The sequence below is a fragment of the Lissotriton vulgaris genome, chromosome 5, assembly GCF_964263255.1.
Source record: "Lissotriton vulgaris chromosome 5, aLisVul1.2, whole genome shotgun sequence".
In the NCBI taxonomy this organism is placed as follows: Eukaryota; Metazoa; Chordata; class Amphibia; order Caudata; family Salamandridae; genus Lissotriton; species Lissotriton vulgaris.
In genome coordinates this window covers 410,813,369-410,835,165 of record NC_141693.1, presented here as the reverse complement: position 1 = coordinate 410,835,165, position 21,797 = coordinate 410,813,369, and the positions used below count along the sequence as shown (strand labels likewise).

At 46.3% G+C, this 21,797-nt stretch overlaps 2 protein-coding genes across 3 annotated transcripts in view; one reads left to right on the top strand and one right to left on the bottom strand.

Moving 5' to 3' along the window:
* ZNF365 (zinc finger protein 365) overlaps positions 1-21,797 on the bottom strand; it is a 414,409-nt gene that overhangs the window by 33,866 nt on the left and 358,746 nt on the right. The gene's annotated exons all lie outside the window — the stretch shown is intronic.
* LOC147710979 (uncharacterized) lies at positions 10,756-11,667 on the top strand. The gene has a single exon (XM_086923264.1). The coding sequence runs from the start codon at positions 10,756-10,758 to the stop codon at positions 11,665-11,667; it is 912 nt and encodes a 303-aa protein (XP_086779390.1).

The window sequence follows — 21,797 nt, the reverse complement described above, 5'->3', positions numbered from 1 at the left end:
ACGCGGTGGTTTGGAGCAGAGCGGCTATCTACTTACCCAAAGCCCAGCTGATGCGAGTGCCGAAGGAAGCGTCCCTCCCATTTGACGCACTGAGAAAGACGCTGTCTTTTCTCCTGCCGAGAAAAACCAGCTCCAGTGTTTCCAGTCACCCTTGCGGGTTACTGGGAGATCGAGTCCAGAGAGCGAGATACAAGACCTCCTTCATTCTAAAACCAAGGTACGGAGCTGATTAGATCCTTAGAGAATTCTTGATTCAGATTCTTGGCAAAACAAACTTAACTTAAACTGCAACTCCCTTAATCCTTCCCACGTACTAGGCTTAGGTTAGGTACACTGGGGTAGGCGTATTTAGAAGCACCAGTTAAGTACGTTTAGTCAACTTTTATCATTTTATGTAATTGTATATATTTTATCCGTTTTAAGTAGCATATGGCTCAGAAACCATATCAATGCTTTTACAGTATTATTTCATAATACTCCTTTTACTGTACGCACTTTACATTATGACAAGTATTGCAATTGTGGCAATTCACTTCTTTTGCATCAGAACGAAGACTGCTCAATAAATAACACCTTTTATTGAAAACGCCTGTCTCTCTATTTCTCTGCACTCTGGTGAAACTAAGTATGCATGATTGACTGAGTGAAATAGCTATCTATTGTTTTCACACGACTCTGGAGATATACTCCTTATTCTGGAGGGAGAAAAGTTGTCATGTTTATGCGGTTGTCAGAAGCTAATCCTCTTAAAGAAAGCCAATTTGAATAAAGATGACCTGAAAAACTATCGTCCGATAGCTAGTCTTCCTTTCCTGGCTAAGGTAATAGAAAAAGCCATGAATCAGCAACTGTCGGAATTTGTGGAGCAGCACCAGTTGCTCGATAACACCCAGTTCGGATTCCACAAATGTCATGGCACGGAAACTGCCCTTCTAAAGGCTGTGGATGACATCAGAGCCATACGAGACCAGGGGGGGACAGCACTCCTGGTACTGCTGGATCTTTCGGCGGCCTTCGACACGGTCGACCACAAGATCTTAATCGACCGTGTCGAACGACTGGGGGTCCAGAAAACTGCTCTGGACCTGCTTGTATCGTTTCTGGCCAATAGATCACAAGCAGTATCTCTAGGACCCTACCAATCATCGAAGGTGTCTCTGCCGTGTGGGGTCCCTCAAGGCTCATCCCTGAGTCCGACACTATTTAATATCTACGTGTCGGACCTTGCAAATGTCATCAAAGCATTTGGGATGAGCCTGACCTCCTACGCCGATGACACCCAATTGGTACTGGCTATCAAAGGGGACGGGGAGGAAGTGGCCAATCGATTCACGAGAGGAATGATGGCAATAGGTGACTGGATGGCCACGAATTGTCTGAAACTCAATTCAGAAAAAACTGAAGTGGTCATCTTCGGTCACCTCTCCCCGGGCTGGTCACCTGTCTGGTGGCCACCATCTTTCGGTCCCCTGCCGAGTCCAGCTAGCAAAGTGAGAAATCTAGGCGTCATCTTCGATGCTGGCCTCAATTTTATGGCACATGCGAATAAAACTGCGGCTTCAGCTCATATGAAATTGAGAATGATTAGGAAAATACTACCTTTCCTAACGAACACGGCCGGGAAAACACTGGTCAGCTCACTAGTCCTGTCCTCCTTGGACTATTGTAACGCTCTATTCCTAAATGCCCAAGTCCGAGTGACAAATAAGATGCAGTCAATCCAAAATGCAGCCGCACGAATGCTGGCTGGGATCCCCAAGTTCGCACCAGTTACAAACATCATTAGGGATCTCCATTGGCTCCCGATACGCAGCCGTATCAAATTCAAATCGCTGTGTATTGTTTACAAGTCACTCAATAATCAAGGTCCCCACTTTCTCAAACAGAATCTTCTCCATCATGTCCCAACCCGATCTCTTCGTTCCTCTATTCAGAACTTCTTGGCTGTGCCTTGCACTAGAACAGTCACCTGGGGCGACAGGCGTTTCCTGGTTGCCGCCCCTAGACTCTGGAACACCCTTCCTGCACATATCCGAGCAAGTCCCTCCCTGTTCACATTCCGCAAACAGCTAAAGACGTGGTTATTTGACCAATAGCCTTGTATATCTTCTTTACCCCAGTTGCTGATCCATCCCTTAACTAGCGCCGAGACGCCCACGGGTATTCGCCGCGCTCTACAAATGTCAATAAATAAATAAATAAATAAATAAATCCCTTCTTGTCTAATCAGGGAAGTTAACTCCTCCCTGTTCATTCGAGAAAGTTTCTAGTGATTTCTGAGCTAGCTGGCATACCTAATTAAGTCTAACATATTCAGTAGAGACCTAGTCGACCTCAGTCCTACGTCTAAACTGTTGTTTATGTTATTCCAATGCGCAGAGCCTATTGGGAATATAGGAACTACACTACATGGCGCTCAACGTTTGGTAAGGCGATAATCTAATGCAAGATACTAGAGTAACTCAGTTGTGCTTTTTCACACAGATCCCTTTTCCCGTAAAAACTCCAATAGATGTCTGGAATGGGTGAAAGGTTAATTTCCGCCGAAACTTAGTAGGAAGAGATTCCTATGTATAAATTTTCTGTATAATCAATGTTGAAGGATACAGTGTTCCAAAATATTGTGCACCTAATCTTTGTTTCCTCAAAGCTTGTTCTGCAAACCTTCTGTCGATAAAAATGTCAGACAGTGAGGACGAAAGGGAGAGAACTACACTAGCAGCTCAACTCGTAGCGGACGACACACTTGTCCAAAATAACGACCCGGATGCAATAATCATCCTGGTCAATATAAGAAAAACCATAACTATAAAACTTATAGAAAATGGAGTAACATCAAGAGGTGGTACGGTCGTATTTGTGGGAGGGTAATAAACAAACCTCTCCCAGAGAAAACAGTTTCAGTCCAGAAGAAGGTCTCCCCAACGAAGAAATAGATCTCCAGAAGGGGGAGGCAAGTCTCCACAACGGGAGCCCTCTGAAAAAAGATACAACCTTAGAAATAGGGGCAATTTGAAAAAAGCTGACAGATATCAAGATATTGATACATGTCCCTCTCGATCTTTTCAGACTTCCTCAAAGAAATCGGAAAGAAGAGGACGGTCAGAACACAAAGAAGAGCACGTCAAGTCCAAAGACAAGGAACCTGCTCATCAAAGTAAAAAATTACAATATCCCAGAAAGAAGATAGCCAGTATTAAAATAAAACATGCCGAGAATCCTGAGGACACAACTGAAAAATGGAGAGTGGGCCCAGACAATGCTAGACAGCGCAGCAGAAGTGACCATAGCTCGCAAGATCCTGATGAATCTTCTGGAGACAGTGGACACGAATGAATACATTCAAGTGGAAACTGCAGACACCCGAGTGAGTATGCCCCATAAACTATACGAAATAACATTACGTATAGAGGGAGATAAAACTAGGAAAATAAGAGGTCTCTTTTGGGAGAATCTATCTAAAGACTATGATATCCTTCTAGCAGAAAGGGACTGGCCACCAGAGTTTGTCAGGGAGTGCCCACATGGCGAAGAAATGATAATGCATGCCTTGTCAAATCGCATTCCAATTCATAAAAAATAACAATTTGCAAGAAAATGGGCAGTGGCCCAGGCCCCTGCATTATATAAAAATCATGTAGGGTGGGATGAGGATTCTCCTCACCATAAAATCCAGTTAAAAAATCAACCTACTGCACAGAGGCAGTATCCTTTTAAGCAAGAAGCTAAAAAACAAGTAAAATAAATTTTAGATCAACTTGAATATCAAGGGGTGATTGAAACATGCACCTCACAAATGAACAATCCTTTGTTTCCTGTCTCCAAGCAAGACAATTAATATTGTCTAGTTTTGGACTACAGACACCTAAACTCCTGCTGTAAAACATTTGCAGTACAAAACTCACACAGTGCAGCACTAATGAATAACATCGTGCGCAAGAAATATAAAACAACATTAGATATTTCAAATGGTTTCTTCTGTCAAAACATAGCACCTGAAAGCAGATATTTGACCGCTTTCTCCAGCATGGGGACCCAAAAACAATTTTGTCGTCTCCCACAGGGATTCAAGAATAGCCCAGGATTATTTTCAGCCAGGGTAACAGAGTCACTACAAATTTATGATGATGAGGCATTATCCTATGTCGATGACATCTATCTTACAGACGATGACCAGGAGACTCACTTGAAAAGAGTGAACACCATAATACTTGGGTTCACATCTGAAGGGTACAAATTTAACTTTAAAAAATCACGAATTGCCCATCTAACTGTCCTATTTTTAGGATATGAATTATCAAGTGAAGGCAAAAGCCTAGCAGACAACTTCTTAGAGAAGTCTGCAGTGTTGCAAGCTCCAAAAACGCTGAAAAACTTACAATCAATACTAGGTTTCCTGAATTTCGGAAGAACATACATTCTAAATTATGCAGAGAGGGTTAAACCTCTCTACGAACTAATAAAACCTGATTTTAAACCAATTAATTGGACTCAAAAACATACAGAAATTTTAAGAACATTACAGACAGACATGTTAACTAAAACAAAACTGCAAACACGTGCAAACGAATGCAACCTACTAATCCGAGTCATCCCAGGAAGATGCGGATTCACATACCTGACCTCTAATAAGGGGGAAACGGTACCAATAGCTTACAAATCACACTTGTACACACAAGCTGAAATGAAATTCAGTTCTACTGAAAAAATTCTAAATGCGGTTCAAACTGCTGTGGCAAAAGAAAGAACCCTAGCCCAAGGGAAGAGGATATCTGTTTTGACAGTAGTATCATCCCTTGAGGCAGTAACAAGACCAGGCATTCCAAATGCTATAGCTCTAGATCCAAAACGGATACAATGGGAAAATTCTCTTGCTACAGAAGACATGAAACACGCTTTTGATCCGAAAATGAAAAAACTAGAAAATCTGGAATACGAATATGAATGCCCCCTGTCAGTAGAAATTCTGCCTCTCGAACAGCACACCTGTGTAATCTACACAGACATATTTGCACAACACTACGTTGTGGAAAAACAAATCTACAATGCTGCGTGCGCGATTGTTAAAGGTCGTTGGCGCTTAGGTAAATTCAGACCGATGGTCACTAAAACTGAATTACTCAGAAACTGTACAGCTCAGCGAGCTGAAATAAGATCTCTAAAGATGGAGCTTGAAAATGCCGATCGCGAATTCCAAACACTAATAGTGTGCGATTCGCATTACTGCGTCCGGTCTTACAATAATTCCATGCAGACCTGGATTAAAAATGGTTACAAAGATGAGAGAGGTGCAACAATAAAGCATAAAAAACTATGAGAACAAGTAGTTCTTTTGCAGAAAGAACTACAAAAGACTCACGTGATACATACGCAGAGTCTTCAACGTGATGGCGTTCACGATGCAGGGAATTCATTGGCTGACAGAGCCACAGCGGCAGCCGATCACTCGGCTTCCGTAGCTACAAAAAAGCGTACGAAAAAACAAATTGATGGCGAAACGCTGCTTGCAGTAAAAGCTTCAATGGAAGGCAATTATGCAGCGTTACCTCTAAACTATCTACTCAAATATACATACATAATTGATGCGAACTCCGTTCCGTTTGCTCAAATCCCTTGAGTGGGGGATAGAGTAATTCCAAACACGAACCAGAGAGTCTACTTGATACAAAAGCACACATGGGATTGGGTCTGAGGCACCAAGAGATCCTGAAATCTCTAATAGAAGTACAATCACAATACTGGTGGCCAGGGATGAGTATGCAAATTTATAACTTTGCAATGAATTGTCAGGAATGCAACAGAGATCGCAGTTGTGAACCGGACCAGACACCTGCCCAGACACCTCTATTAGACAGCATCAGGCTATCTATAGGCAGACATCCAGACGGAATAATGCGATCCCATAAATATTAAGACGAGATTCTTTTGGATGTGGCCCCAGCGCTCGGCTTACGCCAGAACTGTTATAAAAGATTTGCGAGTCTTTATCGGCACATACGCAATTGGCATGCTACATTCTGACCAGGGTCCTGCGTTTAGCTCTCGGGCTTACAAGGAGGCCATGGCCAGCATGGGCATTGCATTGCGGTATTCTAGTCCATTCCATCCCGAGGGAAATGCGGTAGTGGAGAGAAAAAACGTGATATAAAGCAATCTTTAACAGCGAGGGTATTAGGTTCGGGTGACGGGTGGGTCAAACATCTAATAAGTGTCCAACGTAGTCTTAATAACATGCAAAGAAATTCTCTAGGAGGTATCAGTCCGTACAAACTTTTATTTGGTACTAGAATGATCATCCAGGATTTGGATTGTCAGACTTCAGTGGCGAAACAAAAAACCTTTGATATCAAAGATCGTTTGGCTGTTTTACAGGACTTACATGAAACAAGAAAAAGTCTGAGTAACGAAAAGCTAAAGCCAACAACCACTGAAGAGAAACTACCTGTCCCAGCAAGACCTGTCTGGATTCCAAAGATTGGCGATCTGGTCAGAGAAAAGATCGCGGTGAAGAAGAAATTTGGGCCTTCTTACAGAAAAGCAGTACCTGTCTTAGCTGTCAGCGGAACAAGAACAGTAGTACTACCGCCACTTGCTGGAAAAAAGGAGAACCGAGTTGTATCAATCGACCTGGTGAAACCACAACCATGTGGCCGATAATAAGTAGTAGGCCCAGTGGACTCCCAAGAAATAGCAGAAGACCAAATCTTGCTACAATCCAAGAGGTTCAAACTGAGAGACTAATAGCATTTGATAAACCTGGAGTGAATAAAAAAGGACTATGCAACAAAGCCATGGAACTTGTACCTCTTGAAACCCAAATTGCAACAGTTCTTCCAGAAACACCTGTCTACAACGATGTAGCCTCGGACTATACAAATGTAACAAAAGAAAATCTAAAGATCAATGGAAATCTGGAAGCAATTCCACCAATTGACAGAACTGCATCTGGCTACTTTATCAACTTTGATGACTTTTCCGATGATCCAAGTCAACATGGAGACAAGCCAGCAACAAAAACATTCAAAAAGAAAATCACAGAACTCTTCAAATCAGAGAAACATATCTAACTTCACCATGGATTACATTATGGATTGTGTTAGGTGTACTTTTCCTCCTTCTGTGGCTCATCTTGGCTTTAAGTTTGGGTAGATTTATTGATGGAAAATATAGTAAAATGGACACAGAAAGTCAGAACATCAACTTGGTCCTGAAACCACACAGATCCTCTCACATCGAAAAAAGAGAACTATCATCAGTGAACATCACAGCCATCCCTATACCTGGTGGTATAGCATGGGACAAAACTGACTATGAAATCTATGGCCCGGTTGAGCTCTTGAAATATCCACACCAATTTAAGATCTCCTTAAGTGACTTTGTATCACCTAGTACCTTCTCTGATGATTAGGACTTTGAAAATATTAATAATATGATGTCAGATTTAGAAATGTCAGCAAAATTTACAGACCATGATTATTTACAGGGTTCATCGAAATATGAGGAAATGCATTGTTACAATCACTTTGGGCATCATTACCTGCATAAATCTGCTAATCCTAGAAATGTTTTCAGTTATAATCAGTGGGTACATTGTCCAACTCCGCCAAAAGGTAGTTCAAAAACATTTTACGAGAAATTCCCATACTTCTCAGGATTTAATTACACCAATCCAGAAACGTTTTATTACAAGATGTTGAATAAGACAGGAGTGAAAAACATGTTGACAAATTCTAAACTGATTTATTCTGAAAAATGTTATGAAAAAATGTCTACATTAGGTTTTGAATTTTGGAAAAATAACATTGAGACAAAAACCATCTGGGGTACAAAAGAATGGCAGGTACAAGGTCTAGAATCATTGTTTAGAGCCTGCATGACCCCAGAACAAATAATGTTCCTGAATGACACCATTCAACAAACAACCTGTCTTGGTTTAGCCAAGATAAAAGATTTAAACAACCCGTCTATACCAAAGCCTATGCCTGATAGAAACACCACTACAGATGAGGGGTTAGACGTGTCCTATATTTTAAAACTAAACAGAACAATTCCTAATTGAAACAAATGGTTGATCTGGCCCACAGACACTAATAACTGTCAAGATAGATTCCTGAACAGAATACAGGGGTTCAAACAGAACAGGCCAGACCCAAGATATTCCCAGAGACAACATCCAGGGATAGTTACAACATACAGTGTAGGAAAACTATGCCTCGACTGGCTACAGAGATCCACACTTCCCGAAATTAAGCAACACTTAACTTTACTTAAAGAAGGTGCTGACTTGCGAGATTTCTTACTGGGACCTCGCAAACAGCGTCAAAAACGTTTCATATACGCCGGTATATACGCAGCTTACAATGAAGCTTGGAAAGTAACACAAATTGAAACTGCAGAAAAAATACGAGAAATTGATTGTATTAATTTGGAAAAATCCCTTTCTGTGGTGGACAATGGGTTAAGGACTCTGTCCTCCAGAATTGATTCACTGGACAGCATTGTATCATCTGCTATTGATATAATAGAACAGGATATGCTAATCTTACAACATGGTCAATCCCAATTGCGTTCCATTGTACAGCTAGGCTGGACGTTACAAAACCTCCGTTCAGGCCACGTGCCATGGCGTCTAATCAACATACTGTCGTTATTTTCTATCTTTAACCTTACTGATAGACAAATCTCGTTGGCACAAAAAGGAGCAGACTATACGGTGCTGAGCATTGAAAAACTAGAAAGATTACCATTGACAATGTCAGAAAGATCTGTCATTGAATGGATAATACATGGCACCATTACAATCCCGATAACAACTTTTCAGTTTCAATACTGCCAAAAATATATACCAGCAGGCCTGTATGAAAGGTTGGGTAAAGGATACATCAAATCAACCTGGAATTTACCTTTTACACATAAATGTTATAGTGAAGGGAAAAAAGAGGTTATTCTTAGTGGTAACAATTGTAAAAAATCACTACGCGGTACACTTCTGTGTCAAGGTATTGACTTGCATGGAGCCTGCGAAGGTTCATCAAACAACCTTTCATGTCATCTGCACGGCACCCCTGTTACACAGATAGAGCCCTTTTTCAGACAACTTTCCAATGGTAGCTACGTTATATTAAGTGACCACAGCTGTTGTGGCATGATGCCAGGAAAAGCCTATCTCGTGAGCGTCACTTCCAGGGTCATTTGTTGTATGCAAGTATTGTATCCAAACAGCAATCCAGATATGGAGGCAGCAATATGGCCTTCTGTGAATATCTCTTCTATTCGAATTGATACTTTAGGCAGAATGAAGACTATTCTTTTACAGACAACTGTGCCTTTAACCTCGTCCAAAGAAACGTATGACCTGCACGTTGCAAGGACAGCGGCAGAGATACATACCCTATTATCGACAAATTGCCCCGTGCTTTTCGTAGAAATGTTAAGCAAAATCTTAAACATGTCAGATACCAGTAGCATCGCACATGTATTAAAGACAATTTTTTCGGGACTGTTAGCACCCTTTGAAACAGTTCGGGGCATCTTCCCGAATTTTGTGCATTCTCTTTTCGGTGGCCTGCCTCTTATTTTGGGACTCGTAGCAGGAATGTTATTTTTGTTCCTTCTGCTCCGATATGGCAAGCCAAGTCACAGACAAAACTCAGGCTACGATGGAAGAAATGATCCTAGCAATACGATACGAGACCGTATCACTAAGGTACTCGGATTGGCCCGGCTAAGAGATCTGAATACTACCTGATTTCTTTCATTCAGACTGTGAGGAGGAGCAGGACGGACACCGTGGTGGTACCCTGAAAGGCACTTCCGCCTTGCCGTCATACACGGACCAGGAACAGGCCAGCGCTCTAGTCGCAGGCAAACCGGAAGGGGCGGAGCCATGTCGAAACACGGAAGCGAGGAGGATAAGAGGACCGGGGATGGAACGGACGGTGTGCAGCAGCGAAGGCAGGAAAGCCGAGCACCTGGAGGACGAGGACGAGGAGGAGAACCAACGGAGAAGACGACTGCGGGCAGGCGAGGACGTGGTGGAGAGAACTGAAAGCTGCATCGGACCGGAGGAGGAGGGAGCAGAGAGTCGCGGCGGAGCGGAGGAACCAAAAGCAGAGGGCCGAGGGGAGGAACCGGCGAGGGAAGAGCCACAACAGGAGACCGTATTGTACACCGCGAGTAAACCCGGTGGGCTGACAGGAAGAGGAGAAGACGCCCCGGGTCCAGGCGCCGTGGCCCAAGGAACAGGCCACGGCCACAGGCAAGTGCCATTACAAGGGGCATTCTGGTGGGGTGTTTGGGGAGGCGGGAGGTAGAGAAGTTGATACGGGGAGGCGGGAGGCAGAACACTTGAGAGGCACTGGGTGTTTGTTTGTTTGGACGTCCCTCACACCCCTCACCCCACGGACTGGTGACGGTAGCACACTCCTTAGAAAGGAAGTATAGAGTACTGACCCGGTGCCTGGCACCTTTCTTTCTCTTCCCTTCTGAGGCCCCAAGACCCCGGGATTCCAGGGACCTTCGAGTTCAAGAAAAGACCCTACCATCCTTATCCCGACTGGACCCAACAGGAGGCAGAGAACCAGTGTTCCGAGACCCTATGAACTATACCCTAATATACTGTTGACCTGTACTACCCTTAATACGAATAATAAACCAACCAACCAAGATCATAGAGCGTTGCAGTCTGACTTTTACACCCCTTTGGTCACGAAATCCCTACACTTGGTGTCAGAAGTGGGATATTAAAGCGACGACATGTCACAGCCCGTGCCCATCCCAGTGGAGAATGTCATCACTCAATTGGCGGAAGGTCAAAGACATCTTCAGATTATCTTTGAACAACAGATGCAAACCGCAAAAACAGAGAGGGAAGTATTACAGGATGCGCTAAAAGAACAGGCCACTCTTTTGACCACAAACCAGCAGGTTCAGGATACTGCCATCCTGCGTCTCACGGATGTTATAGCCAATACCAGAATACACCCTAACGTGCCTAGCTCAGTCCTACAGAAATTCCAAGAGGGAGAAGACCCTGACTATTTTTTCATTAATTTTGAACGTGTTGCCACCTCAGCAGCATGGCCTAGGGAAAGATGGAGTCAATATGTTGCGCCCTTGCTGTCCGGCGAACTACAGGCAGCCTATCAGGCCGCGAATTCAGCCGGCCGAACCCCTTATGATGAAGTAAAGAGAGCCATCCTTGAAAGACTGGGGTGCGACCAGGAATATTACAGGGCTAAGTTCCGAAAAGAGAAGTGGAACCCAGGCGACAATCCTAGGGCCCTGTACTACCGGATACAGGACTTGGGGACACGTTGGCTTACTCCCCAAGACTCCACCGTGGAGGAGCTGACCGCCAAAGTGTACCTGGAACAGTTTTTGGATGCCCTGCCGGCCTCCACTCGTTCGTGGGTGAAACAGCATCCCCATCTTACTCCTGCCACAGCCATTGACCTAGCCTGTGCATATCACAGGGCCCCCGAGTTCCGGACAGGGCCCCCCGATCACTTATGCCTCTTCCCCGACCGAATAACCCCAGACCACCAGGACGACCTGAACCTCGAGCCCCTTTTCTCCCACGTATTCCCTTCAGGCCTGTTAACCCCGTCCCGAGTCCCAGTGCACAAGGTCCCCAATGTTATCACTGTTCGAAGTGGGGCCATATAGCCAGACAGTGCCCACACAGAAACCCACCAGCCGAACCAATGGATATCGGCTATTCCAAAGGAAGGATATATCTGACTGGGCGAGGTCATCCTCAATATAACAGGGAGGTCCTACTGAACGGAAAGAAGCAACAGGCCCTGTTAGACACAGGATGTAGAGTGTCAGTCATAGATGAAGCCCTAGTATTCCCGCAACAACTGCGAAGCCACGAAAAAGTCCATGTCACCTGTGTCCATGGTGACACCGTGGAATACCCTGTCGCTGAAGTGTTGTTGGATGTATCAAACGACCCCCAATTACGTAAAGTAGGTGTTATACCCTCCTTACCAGAGGCGATCATAATCGGGACAGACCACCCCAGGTTCGACCAGTATATAGATGAAACAAAGAAGGAGAAAGGGACTTGGTGGGGTGATGCTCCTTTTAGTAACAGCGAAGTAGAGAGAGAAGGGGGGAAAACACGAAAAAGCAAAAGTGAGAGACGAAAAGCAAAAACATTGTACGCTCAAACACACCATCGCTCACATGTTTTTCCTGTGACCCTTACAGACATGGTGGATCCCTCTCCTACCAGCTTCCGGGTAGCCCAGAGGGATGACAACACCCTTCAGCATGCCTGGGAGCAAGTGCAAGAACCAGAGCCCGATAAGGTAGGACCATATTTTTTTGTGGAACAAGGTTTGTTGTATAGAGCCACAAAAAGAGGAGACACTGTCTCGAACTAGCTTCTTGTTCCCATATCCTTTCGTGATCATGTGCTGCAATTAGCCCACAACCACACAGGGGGAGGTCATTATGGGAAGGAACAAACACTGACATATTTACTGGGACGGTTTTATTGGCCAGGCGTCTATGGAGACGTGGCAAAGTATTGTGCTGCATGTGCACGATGTCAATTGTCCAACCCGGCGGGAATTAGAAAAGCCCCACTGTTTCCTCTGCCCATCATTGATGTCCCGTTTAAACGCATCGGAATGGACTTAGTGGGACCACTCACTCCCTCAGCCCGGGGCCATAAATACATATTGGTAGTGGTAGATTATGCCAGTCGATATCCAGAAGCGTTCCCACTGAAGTCCATGACTACCCCTGCCATAGCCAGAGCCCTGGTTACCTTGTTCACCCGGGTGGGGTTCCCCGAGGAGGTTCTCACGGACCAGGGGACCCCTTTCATGTCTCGATTGATGGCCCAATTTTTCGAGATTCTGGGTATCCGACAAATAAGAACTTCGGTATACCACCCCCAGACGGATGGCCTTGTGGAGCGCTATAACAAAACTATCAAGAATATGCTCCGCAAGGTCATCTCAGACACCGGACGAGACTGGGATCACCAGTTACCTCTCGTTATGTTTGCCATTCGCACACATGAACAGAGGTCCACGGGCTACTCCCCGTTTGAGATACTCTTTGGTAGGAGACCGAGAACCCTGCTAGACATGGCAGCAGAGCAATGGGAAGGGGAAGAGGAGGAGGGGAAACCCCTACGGCAGTATGCAGCAGACTTAAAAGCCGCCATTTCACACATATGGGGTCTGGTACACGAGCATTTAGAGACTGCTCAAACCGCTCAAAAGCGGCTATATGATCGGGGTTGTCAGTTGAGGACTTTCCAGCCAGGCGATAAGGTACTCCTGCTCCTCCCTACCAACGACAACAAGTTATTGTCCACATGGCAGGGTCCCTTCTCCATAGAAAAACAAGTCACCCCTGTCACGTACAGCGTTCTCCAACCGCTTCACCCAGGGGGAAAACAGATCTATCACATCAACCACTTAAAGAAATGGGTCGAACCCCCTGAGGCCAGGGATAGAGGACAGGCGGCCCTGTTGGTGAACACGCAGAAACCATTAGACATTCCCACAGCACCTACCACCTCACCACAGACTGAGGAAGTCCCGATAGGCAACGTAATTACTCCCACCCAGCGAACTCAGTTAGAAACCACCCTCACTCACTTTCCTGACCTCTTTTCCTCAACTCCTGGGTTGACCTCATTGGTACAGCACGACATTGTGGTCCTAAACAATACCATAGTCAAACAGAAACCTTACCGAATCCCCGAGGCCAGAAGAGAGGCAGTGGAGAGAGAAGTATCCGCTATGCTCCAGGCCAACATAATCGAACCATCCACGAGCAACTGGTGCTCCCCAGTAGTGCTGGTACCAAAACCAGATGGAAGCATACGCTTTTGTATAGATTTCCGCCAAGTAAACAACGTGACCAAGTTCGACTCATACCCAATGCCCCGGGTTGATGAAATGCTAGAAAAATTGGGGAAGGCCACCTATATGACTACCCTTGACTTAACCAAAGGGTATTGGCAGATCCCCCTTTCACCACAAGCAAAAGAAAAGACTGCCTTTTCCACTCCGTCAGGGCTTTACCACTTCTGCGTCCTTCCTTTCAACGACTTTTCAAAGGCTAATGGACCGTCTCTTACAACCCCACAAAGAGTATGCGGCTGCATACTTAGACGATATAGTTGTATTCAGTCATACATGGGAAGACCATTTACGTCATCTGGTTCAGGTGTTCACGACGATCCAAGACGCTGGGCTCAGGATTAATCCAAAAAAATCACTACTGGCCACAGACTCAGTACACTATCTAGGTTATACTGTACAGGGAGGACTTCTAAAACCCCAAATGAGCAAACTAGAGGCAGTAAAAGCTATCCCAACCCCTAAGAATAAAAAAGATGTTAGATCCTTTTTAGGGTTTATAGGATACTACCGACGCTTTATTCCGCACTTTTCCACCCTGGCCAGTCCTCTTACTGATCTCTTGGCCAACAAACAACCCACCCGCATCGCTACCTGGGGACCACAACAAGCAGCCAGCTTTCAGGCCCTCAAAACAGCCATATGTAAGGCACCCATCCTGCAGTGCCCAGACTTCCGACGGACTTTTGTCCTACAGACAGATGCCTCCGGGGTGGGTCTAGGGGCTGTCTTACAACAACCCAATGCGGAGGGTGAACTGGTGCCCCTCCTATATATCAGCAGAAAGCTATTCCCTAGGGAGGTACATTATTCAGCCATCGAGAAAGAATGCCTGGCTATTAAGTGGGCGATAGAAGCCTTGCAGTACTACCTCCTGGGTCGTCCCTTTTTCTTGTTGACGGATCACGCCCCTTTGACCTGGCTGGCACGGAACAAAGACACTAACCAGCGCATCCTCCGATGGTTCATGTCCATGCAACCTTTCTCTTTTCAGACCCTACACATTCCTGGGTCCCGGCAGATCTGCGCGGACTACCTGTCTCGTCATCCTTGTCCTGATTGGCCACCCCGTCCGTTCTTACGGGGGGAGATGTGTGAGGAGGAGCAGGACGGACACCGTGGTGGTACCCTGAAAGGCACTTCCGCCTTGCCGTCATACACGGACCAGGAACAGGCCAGCGCTCTAGTCGCAGGCAAACCGGAAGGGGCGGAGCCATGTCGAAACACGGAAGCGAGGAGGATAAGAGGACCGGGGATGGAACGGACGGTGTGCAGCAGCGAAGGCAGGAAAGCCGAGCACCTGGAGGACGAGGACGAGGAGGAGAACCAACGGAGAAGACGACTGCGGGCAGGCGAGGACGTGGTGGAGAGAACTGAAAGCTGCATCGGACCGGAGGAGGAGGGAGCAGAGAGTCGCGGCGGAGCGGAGGAACCAAAAGCAGAGGGCCGAGGGGAGGAACCGGCGAGGGAAGAGCCACAACAGGAGACCGTATTGTACACCGCGAGTAAACCCGGTGGGCTGACAGGAGGAGGAGAAGACGCCCCGGGTCCAGGCGCCGTGGCCCAAGGAACGGGCCACGGCCACAGGCAAGTGCCATTACAAGGGGCATTCTGGTGGGGTGTTTGGGGAGGCGGGAGGTAGAGAAGTTGATACGGGGAGGCGTGAGGCAGAACACTTGAGAGGCAATGGGTGTTTGTTTGTTTGGACGTCCCTCACACCCCTCACCCCACGGACTGGTGACGGTAGCACACTCCTTAGAAAGGAAGTATAGAGTACTGACCCGGTGCCTGGCACCTTTCTTTCTCTTCCCTTCTGAGGCCCCAAGACCCCGGGATTCCAGGGACCTTCGAGTTCAAGAAAAGACCCTACCATCCTTATCCCGACTGGACCCAACAGGAGGCAGAGAACCAGTGTTCCGAGACCCTATGAACTATACCCTAATATACTGTTGACCTGTACTACCCTTAATACGAATAATAAACCAACCAACCAAGATCATAGAGCGTTGCAGTCTGACTTTTACACCCCTTTGGTCACGAAATCCCTACACAGACCAATCTGGCAAAATTGCATCTTAACTGTGCTTCGATGTCTGCTTTGTGGAGAAGAATGCGTGTTGGACGTCTGTCTTACATTACCATCAGCAGTACCAATGGATATCGATGCTTTGCTTTGTCCGGTAACGACTCATGCAACGTGTTGTCCCCAGCGGCTACCGATTCTGTTGACGGCATTCGTTGAGACTCCACCATTACGATTAGGTGGCGGTGAAGTACGAGATGAAAGCGGCACCACACAGGTACAACCTTCTGTAAACATTGCTGATCTGAACACCGATGTTGGCAATGCATCGCATATATGCACTATTTCTGATTTTTTTGCGTTGGCCCAACTTTCACCTAGTGTTGTAGACGAAATTTTGCTGGTCTAGCTGAGGTAATGTTCTCTCCTAACAACGAGAATAACATTTGAAATAGCGAGCACACAGCATTCCCTGAACTCAGAATTCGGCCTTCAGTTTTGATAAACAGCACTGCTGAAAACATTTGGAACTATCTTTTCCCATGAAAGTGAAAGTATTTTTTCCCAATTTCCAAAATATTTACTTTTTTTGGCACAAGGTACTCTGCTTAAAGTAGAACTATTCTTAGAGAATAGAACTTCTATTCTTACAGACTCTAGAGACAATATTTTGAATCAGGCTCTAGCACATGTACAATCTTGTATCAATATGTGATGAAATGGTCTCAACCTTTTCTTCTGTATTAAGAGCCATTTCATAAATGTCAATTTCGTGATTCATTCAGTCAACATTCTAAATGAACAAAATTGTATCTGAATGATACCACTGCTTGAACGCGTACAGTATAATACTCATTTTCGTGTATCTATACCATTTCAAATGCATTTGATGTATTTTGGGGTGGGCTGGAAAACACATGCATACCTATATGTTTATATATTGCTTAGTATTTAGTAATGATGGACATTATACATGGAGTGGGTGTTGTAAACATATCTAGGACCCTATTTAAATATCCCCGATGTATGCCCTCATGTGGTTATAACAAATCATATCCTTATAAAGGCATAAGAATCATATCCATATTTAGTAATAGCCAATGCAGTCCAAATACGGCAAGGCTACTTCCTTAGACTCCTAGAAAGTACAACGAGTTCTTTAAACAAACCAAACCTCCAGCAACCTGGGAATTTTGTTTTGATTTGTCCTAGAACTCCTGCGAGTCCTGAAAGAACTGCCAGTTCCTAGTGACGGTTCTTATTGACGTCTTATGTCCAACCTTACGTCAAACACGGCACCTTCCAGGTATAAATATACCAGCATTTGCCTTAAGCAACAAACGGTGGTTTGGAGCAGAGCGGCAATCTACTTACCCAAAGCCCAGCTGATGTGAGTGCCGAAGGAAGCCGTCCCTCCCATTTGACGCACTGCGAAAGACGCTGTCTTTTCTCCTACCGAGAAAATCCAGCTCCAGTGTTTCCAGTCACCCTTGCGGGTTACTGGGAGATCGAGTCCTGAGAGCGAGATACAAGACCTCCTTCATTCTAAAACCAAGGTACGGAACTGATTAGATCCTTAAAGAATTCTTGATTCAGATTCTTTGCAAAACTAACTTAACTTAAACTGCAACTCCCTTACTCCTTCCCACGTACTAGGCTTAGGTTAGGTACACTGGGGTAGGCGTATTTAGAAGCACCAGTTGAGTATGTTTAGTCAACTTTTATCATTGTATGTAATTGTATATATTTTATCAGTTTTAAGTATCATATGACTCAGAAACCATATCAATGCTTTTACAGTATTATTTCATAATACTCATTTTACTGTACGCACTTTACTTTATGACAAGTATTGCAATTGTGGCAATTCACTTCTCTTGCATGAGAAAGAGGACTGCTCAATAAATAACACCTTTTATTGAAAACGCCTGTCTCCCTATTTCTCTGCACTCTGGTGAAACTAAGTATGCACGATTGACTGAGTGAAATAGCTATCTATTGTTTTCACACGACTCTGGAGATATACTCCTTATTCTGGAGGGAGCAAAGTTGTCATGTTTATGCGGTTGTCAGAAGCTAATCCCTTCTTGTCTAATCAGGGAAGTTAACTCCTTCCTGTTCATTTGAGAAAGTTTCAAGTGACCTCTGAGCTAGCTGGCATACCTAATTAAGTCTAACATATTCAGTAGAGACCTAGTCGACCTCAGTCCTACGTCTAAACTGCCGTTTATGTTATTCCAATGCGCAGAGCCTATTGGGAATATAGGAACTACACAACAGTATGTAGGCGTTTTCAATGTATTCTAGGTGTTTTTTAGCATAGCACTTGCTCCGATCCTGGTTAGTCAGAGTCAGTTACCACCAGTAGCCGTCACTAAAAAATTAGGGGCACAGGAGGACTTTCTGCTCCTCTGTTGGTTCTTTCTGCACATCTCTTGCTTCTTCATGCACTTTTCTTCATCTTTCTGGACTTCTGTTGCCTCTTTCTGCATTTGTCTTGCTTCTTGCTGCGCTTTTCTTCCTCTTTCTTCACATGTCTTAACTTTGTAGGCATAGTTAGAAATTCGCATTTAAAACACCATTGAAATTTACTGATAAAACTATAGGTTTCAGGCATGTTATAGTTAGAAATTAGCACTTAAAAAACTATTGAAATTCACTGAAAAAAACATATGTTTCAGGCACGTTATAGCTAGAAATTAGCATTTAAAAAACCTTAGAAATTCACTGAAAAAATATAGGTTTCAGGGACGTTATAGTTAGTTGGACATTTCACTCGTACAAAACCAAAGAAATTCCCCCGTTATAGTTAGTTCAGCTAACTATAACTCGCGCCCCCAATGCACTGCTGAAGAAGTCGCATATTACATCATTCATGACATGGTCAGTGACATCACTGATGACATCTCAAAAGACATCACTGATGACATCATCCAGTGACTGTGTGTTTCTGTAAAGTTTAAATATGTTTTATATATATGCCATTGTGCATTGAAGATGAGTGGGTGTATAAGTGTCAGGATGTACCTAGGTACAACGGGGTTGTACCGAGGTACAACGGGGCCTCACTCGCGGCTCAGGCTGCGATGCAATATATCCACACAAGAGTTGCCTGGAATGAGGAAGCCCACATAGACGCTACATATAAGCCACTTCTTTATTGGGGGAATGGCATGCAATCACAGCAGGAATACCTCGCTCCTAAAATGTGGTCCTGTGGTTTTGCCCAAAGCGTTTCATGCAGGGTAGCACTTCGTAAGGGGCAGCCAGGCTTTAAACAGAGTTCTGGTCATAGCAGTCTATAAAAACAGCCTTCATTACACTTCTCCTGCCCAGGTGGGCGTGGCCACACCGTGGTCTTCTGGATCTTGTGGTGCTTTACTTTGTTTCTCCAGTGAGTAGCTGTCTCCGGGCTCAAACGTAAAGTGACAGTATTCCCCAAGTGGGTGGCGAAAGTCAAAACATGCAGCTTGTCATGCTCATAGTGTTACTCCATCGGGCGCATCTGTCCTTGAGTTGAAGCATCGATTGGTGCCTCAACAGGGGTGTACCGAGGTACAACGGTGCCTCACACGCGGCTCAGGCTGCACCGCAATATATCCACACAAGGGATGCCTGGAATGAGGAAGCTCACACAGACGCTACTTAATAGCTACTTCTTTAATGGGGGAACGGCACTGTGGAACGGAGGCTGCACCTACCTCTTTACAGCGGTGTCCGAGCGTGGGAATCCTGTCCCCCACGCTCGGTCGGTTAACGTCCCGGTCACCCAGGACACCCTCTCTTTCTCGTCCCCTGCAGGTGCCGACCCCTGAACGCCGAGAACCGGAAACACTCGCCAGCGATCCCGGAAGCGGAAACAGGACGACCTCTATCAACCCGGAAGTACCCGCCCCTGACCCCGGAAGTGGTCGGGCTGTCAACCAGCCGGAAGATAGAAAAAGCCCAGAGGAGAAAGGAAAGGCGTTCGGAGCAACCGACTCGTGGCAGGAGGCAGCGGAGAGCGACGGACCCCCGACAGAGAGCGGCGCAGCACGGCTAGACCGGAGCGAGGAAGAGGACGAGGACGTCTGGACGGAGGACTGGTGGCGTCCTCAGGAGGAGGCTGGAGAGCGGCCGCAACTCGGACAAGAGTTGCGGCGGGGCACGTGAGTACACGTCACCCTTTCTCAGTGCCCCTGTACATAGAGTTGTATATATAGAGTGTAAATATCGCAGGATTCACGAGCACCGAGACACTGTATATTAATTCCCCTTTTTTCACGCACACTGTATAGAGCCCGATCACTGCCCAGCACCTGGCACCTCTCTTCCTTCCCATCTCTTCCTTGCCTCTTCCAACCCCCTTACCGTCCCTCCCTCACCGTCCTCTTTCATACCCTCTCACGCCCGGGTGTAGGTGGAAGCATTCCGACTGTGTTGCTCGGACTAAAGCCCTTACGCTTCTCTCCCTTTCTTCAAGCCTCCGTGGAGCCCCAGTACCATACCGAGGAGACTACTGGTGAAAGCGGGAAGCAGCACTTGATCCAGAATCCACCTCACCGAGCCGGGTCATCAGCCAAGTCCACCATCCCTATCTGCATTGTGACTTTGTATTTCCATTCATCTGTTGAATAAATACCACAGACATAGCTCACTATATTCGGCCTCCCCGCCTGTTATTCCGGTCCGCACGTTCCCCAAGTCCACAATTGGTGTCAGAAGTGGGATATCCCGGAGGCATGGAGGCCGCAGTCAAACAACTGGTGGAATGCCAGGAGCAACTGGGGAAGATGATGGAGAGATTCCTCAAGACGGCTGAAGACGATCGCGGTCAGCTGCACGACGTGCGAAGGGCCAGGGTACCGCGCAGGTCCAAGCCCTTGAGAAGCTCACAACTGTTATGGGGCAACAAAGACCCGTCACCTCCCTGCCCTCAGTCGTATTACAGAAGTACGTACCCGGAGAAGACCCCGATTACTTCTTCACGAACTTCGAGCGCCTAGCTCAAGCGGCTGCCTGGCCCGAAGACCGGTGGGGCCACTACTTAGGACCCCTATTGACCGGAGAACTGCAGGCCGCCTACCAGCAAGCCAACATCCAGGGACAAACACCGTACGCCGACATCAAGACCTGCATCCTGGAACGACTGGGGATTGATGACGAGGCATACAGGGTTCGGCTACGGCAAGCAAAGGAAGGACCCCAAGAAACTCCTAGGGCTCTAGCCTTCCGTATTCAAGATCTGGCCAATCGGTGGTTAAAACCGGCTACAGCCACCAAGGAAGACATTCTGTCCAAAATATATCTAGAGCAATATCTGGCTTCCCTGCACCCTGCCACCCAGAAGTGGGTACGCCAACATGCGCGTCTAACGCTCGACAGTGCTGTAGAAATAGCCAGCGCCTATAGCAGAGCCCAGGAATCCCAGCGACCCAAGGAGGAACATCATCCCCGTATACCTCCGGGGACCCATGCTCGGCTCCCACGACCCCCTCCGGTGGTCAGGAAACCCGAGCCCGCTCCCCTTATGCCTTACCCTGTCCTGCCTCGCCCCCACCCACCTGGACCCCAATGTTATCATTGTGGGGGGTACGGACATATTGCTCGCGTCTGTCCGCAAAAGGAGGAGCCCATGGAGATAGGGATGGCGAGAAACTATGTGTGCCTCACCGCTGAAAACACTCCTCCCCCGTTTCGATACCCAGTGCGGATTGAAGGACACAGAATGATGGCACTGGCCGACACTGGATGCAGACAAAGTGTCCTAAGACCCCAAGAACTACCTCACCCTGTCGGTCCGGTCACAGGTACCGTGGCTATCAAATGTGTCCATGGCGACACCAAGCACTATCCGACCACACAGGTCCATGTCCAACACCCCACGGATATGGGTAGTCTAC

Coding starts and splice junctions, on each gene's coding strand:
- LOC147710979 (XM_086923264.1), top strand. CDS start 10,756: ATGTCACAGCCCGTGCCCATCCCAGTGGAGAATGTCATCACTCAATTG.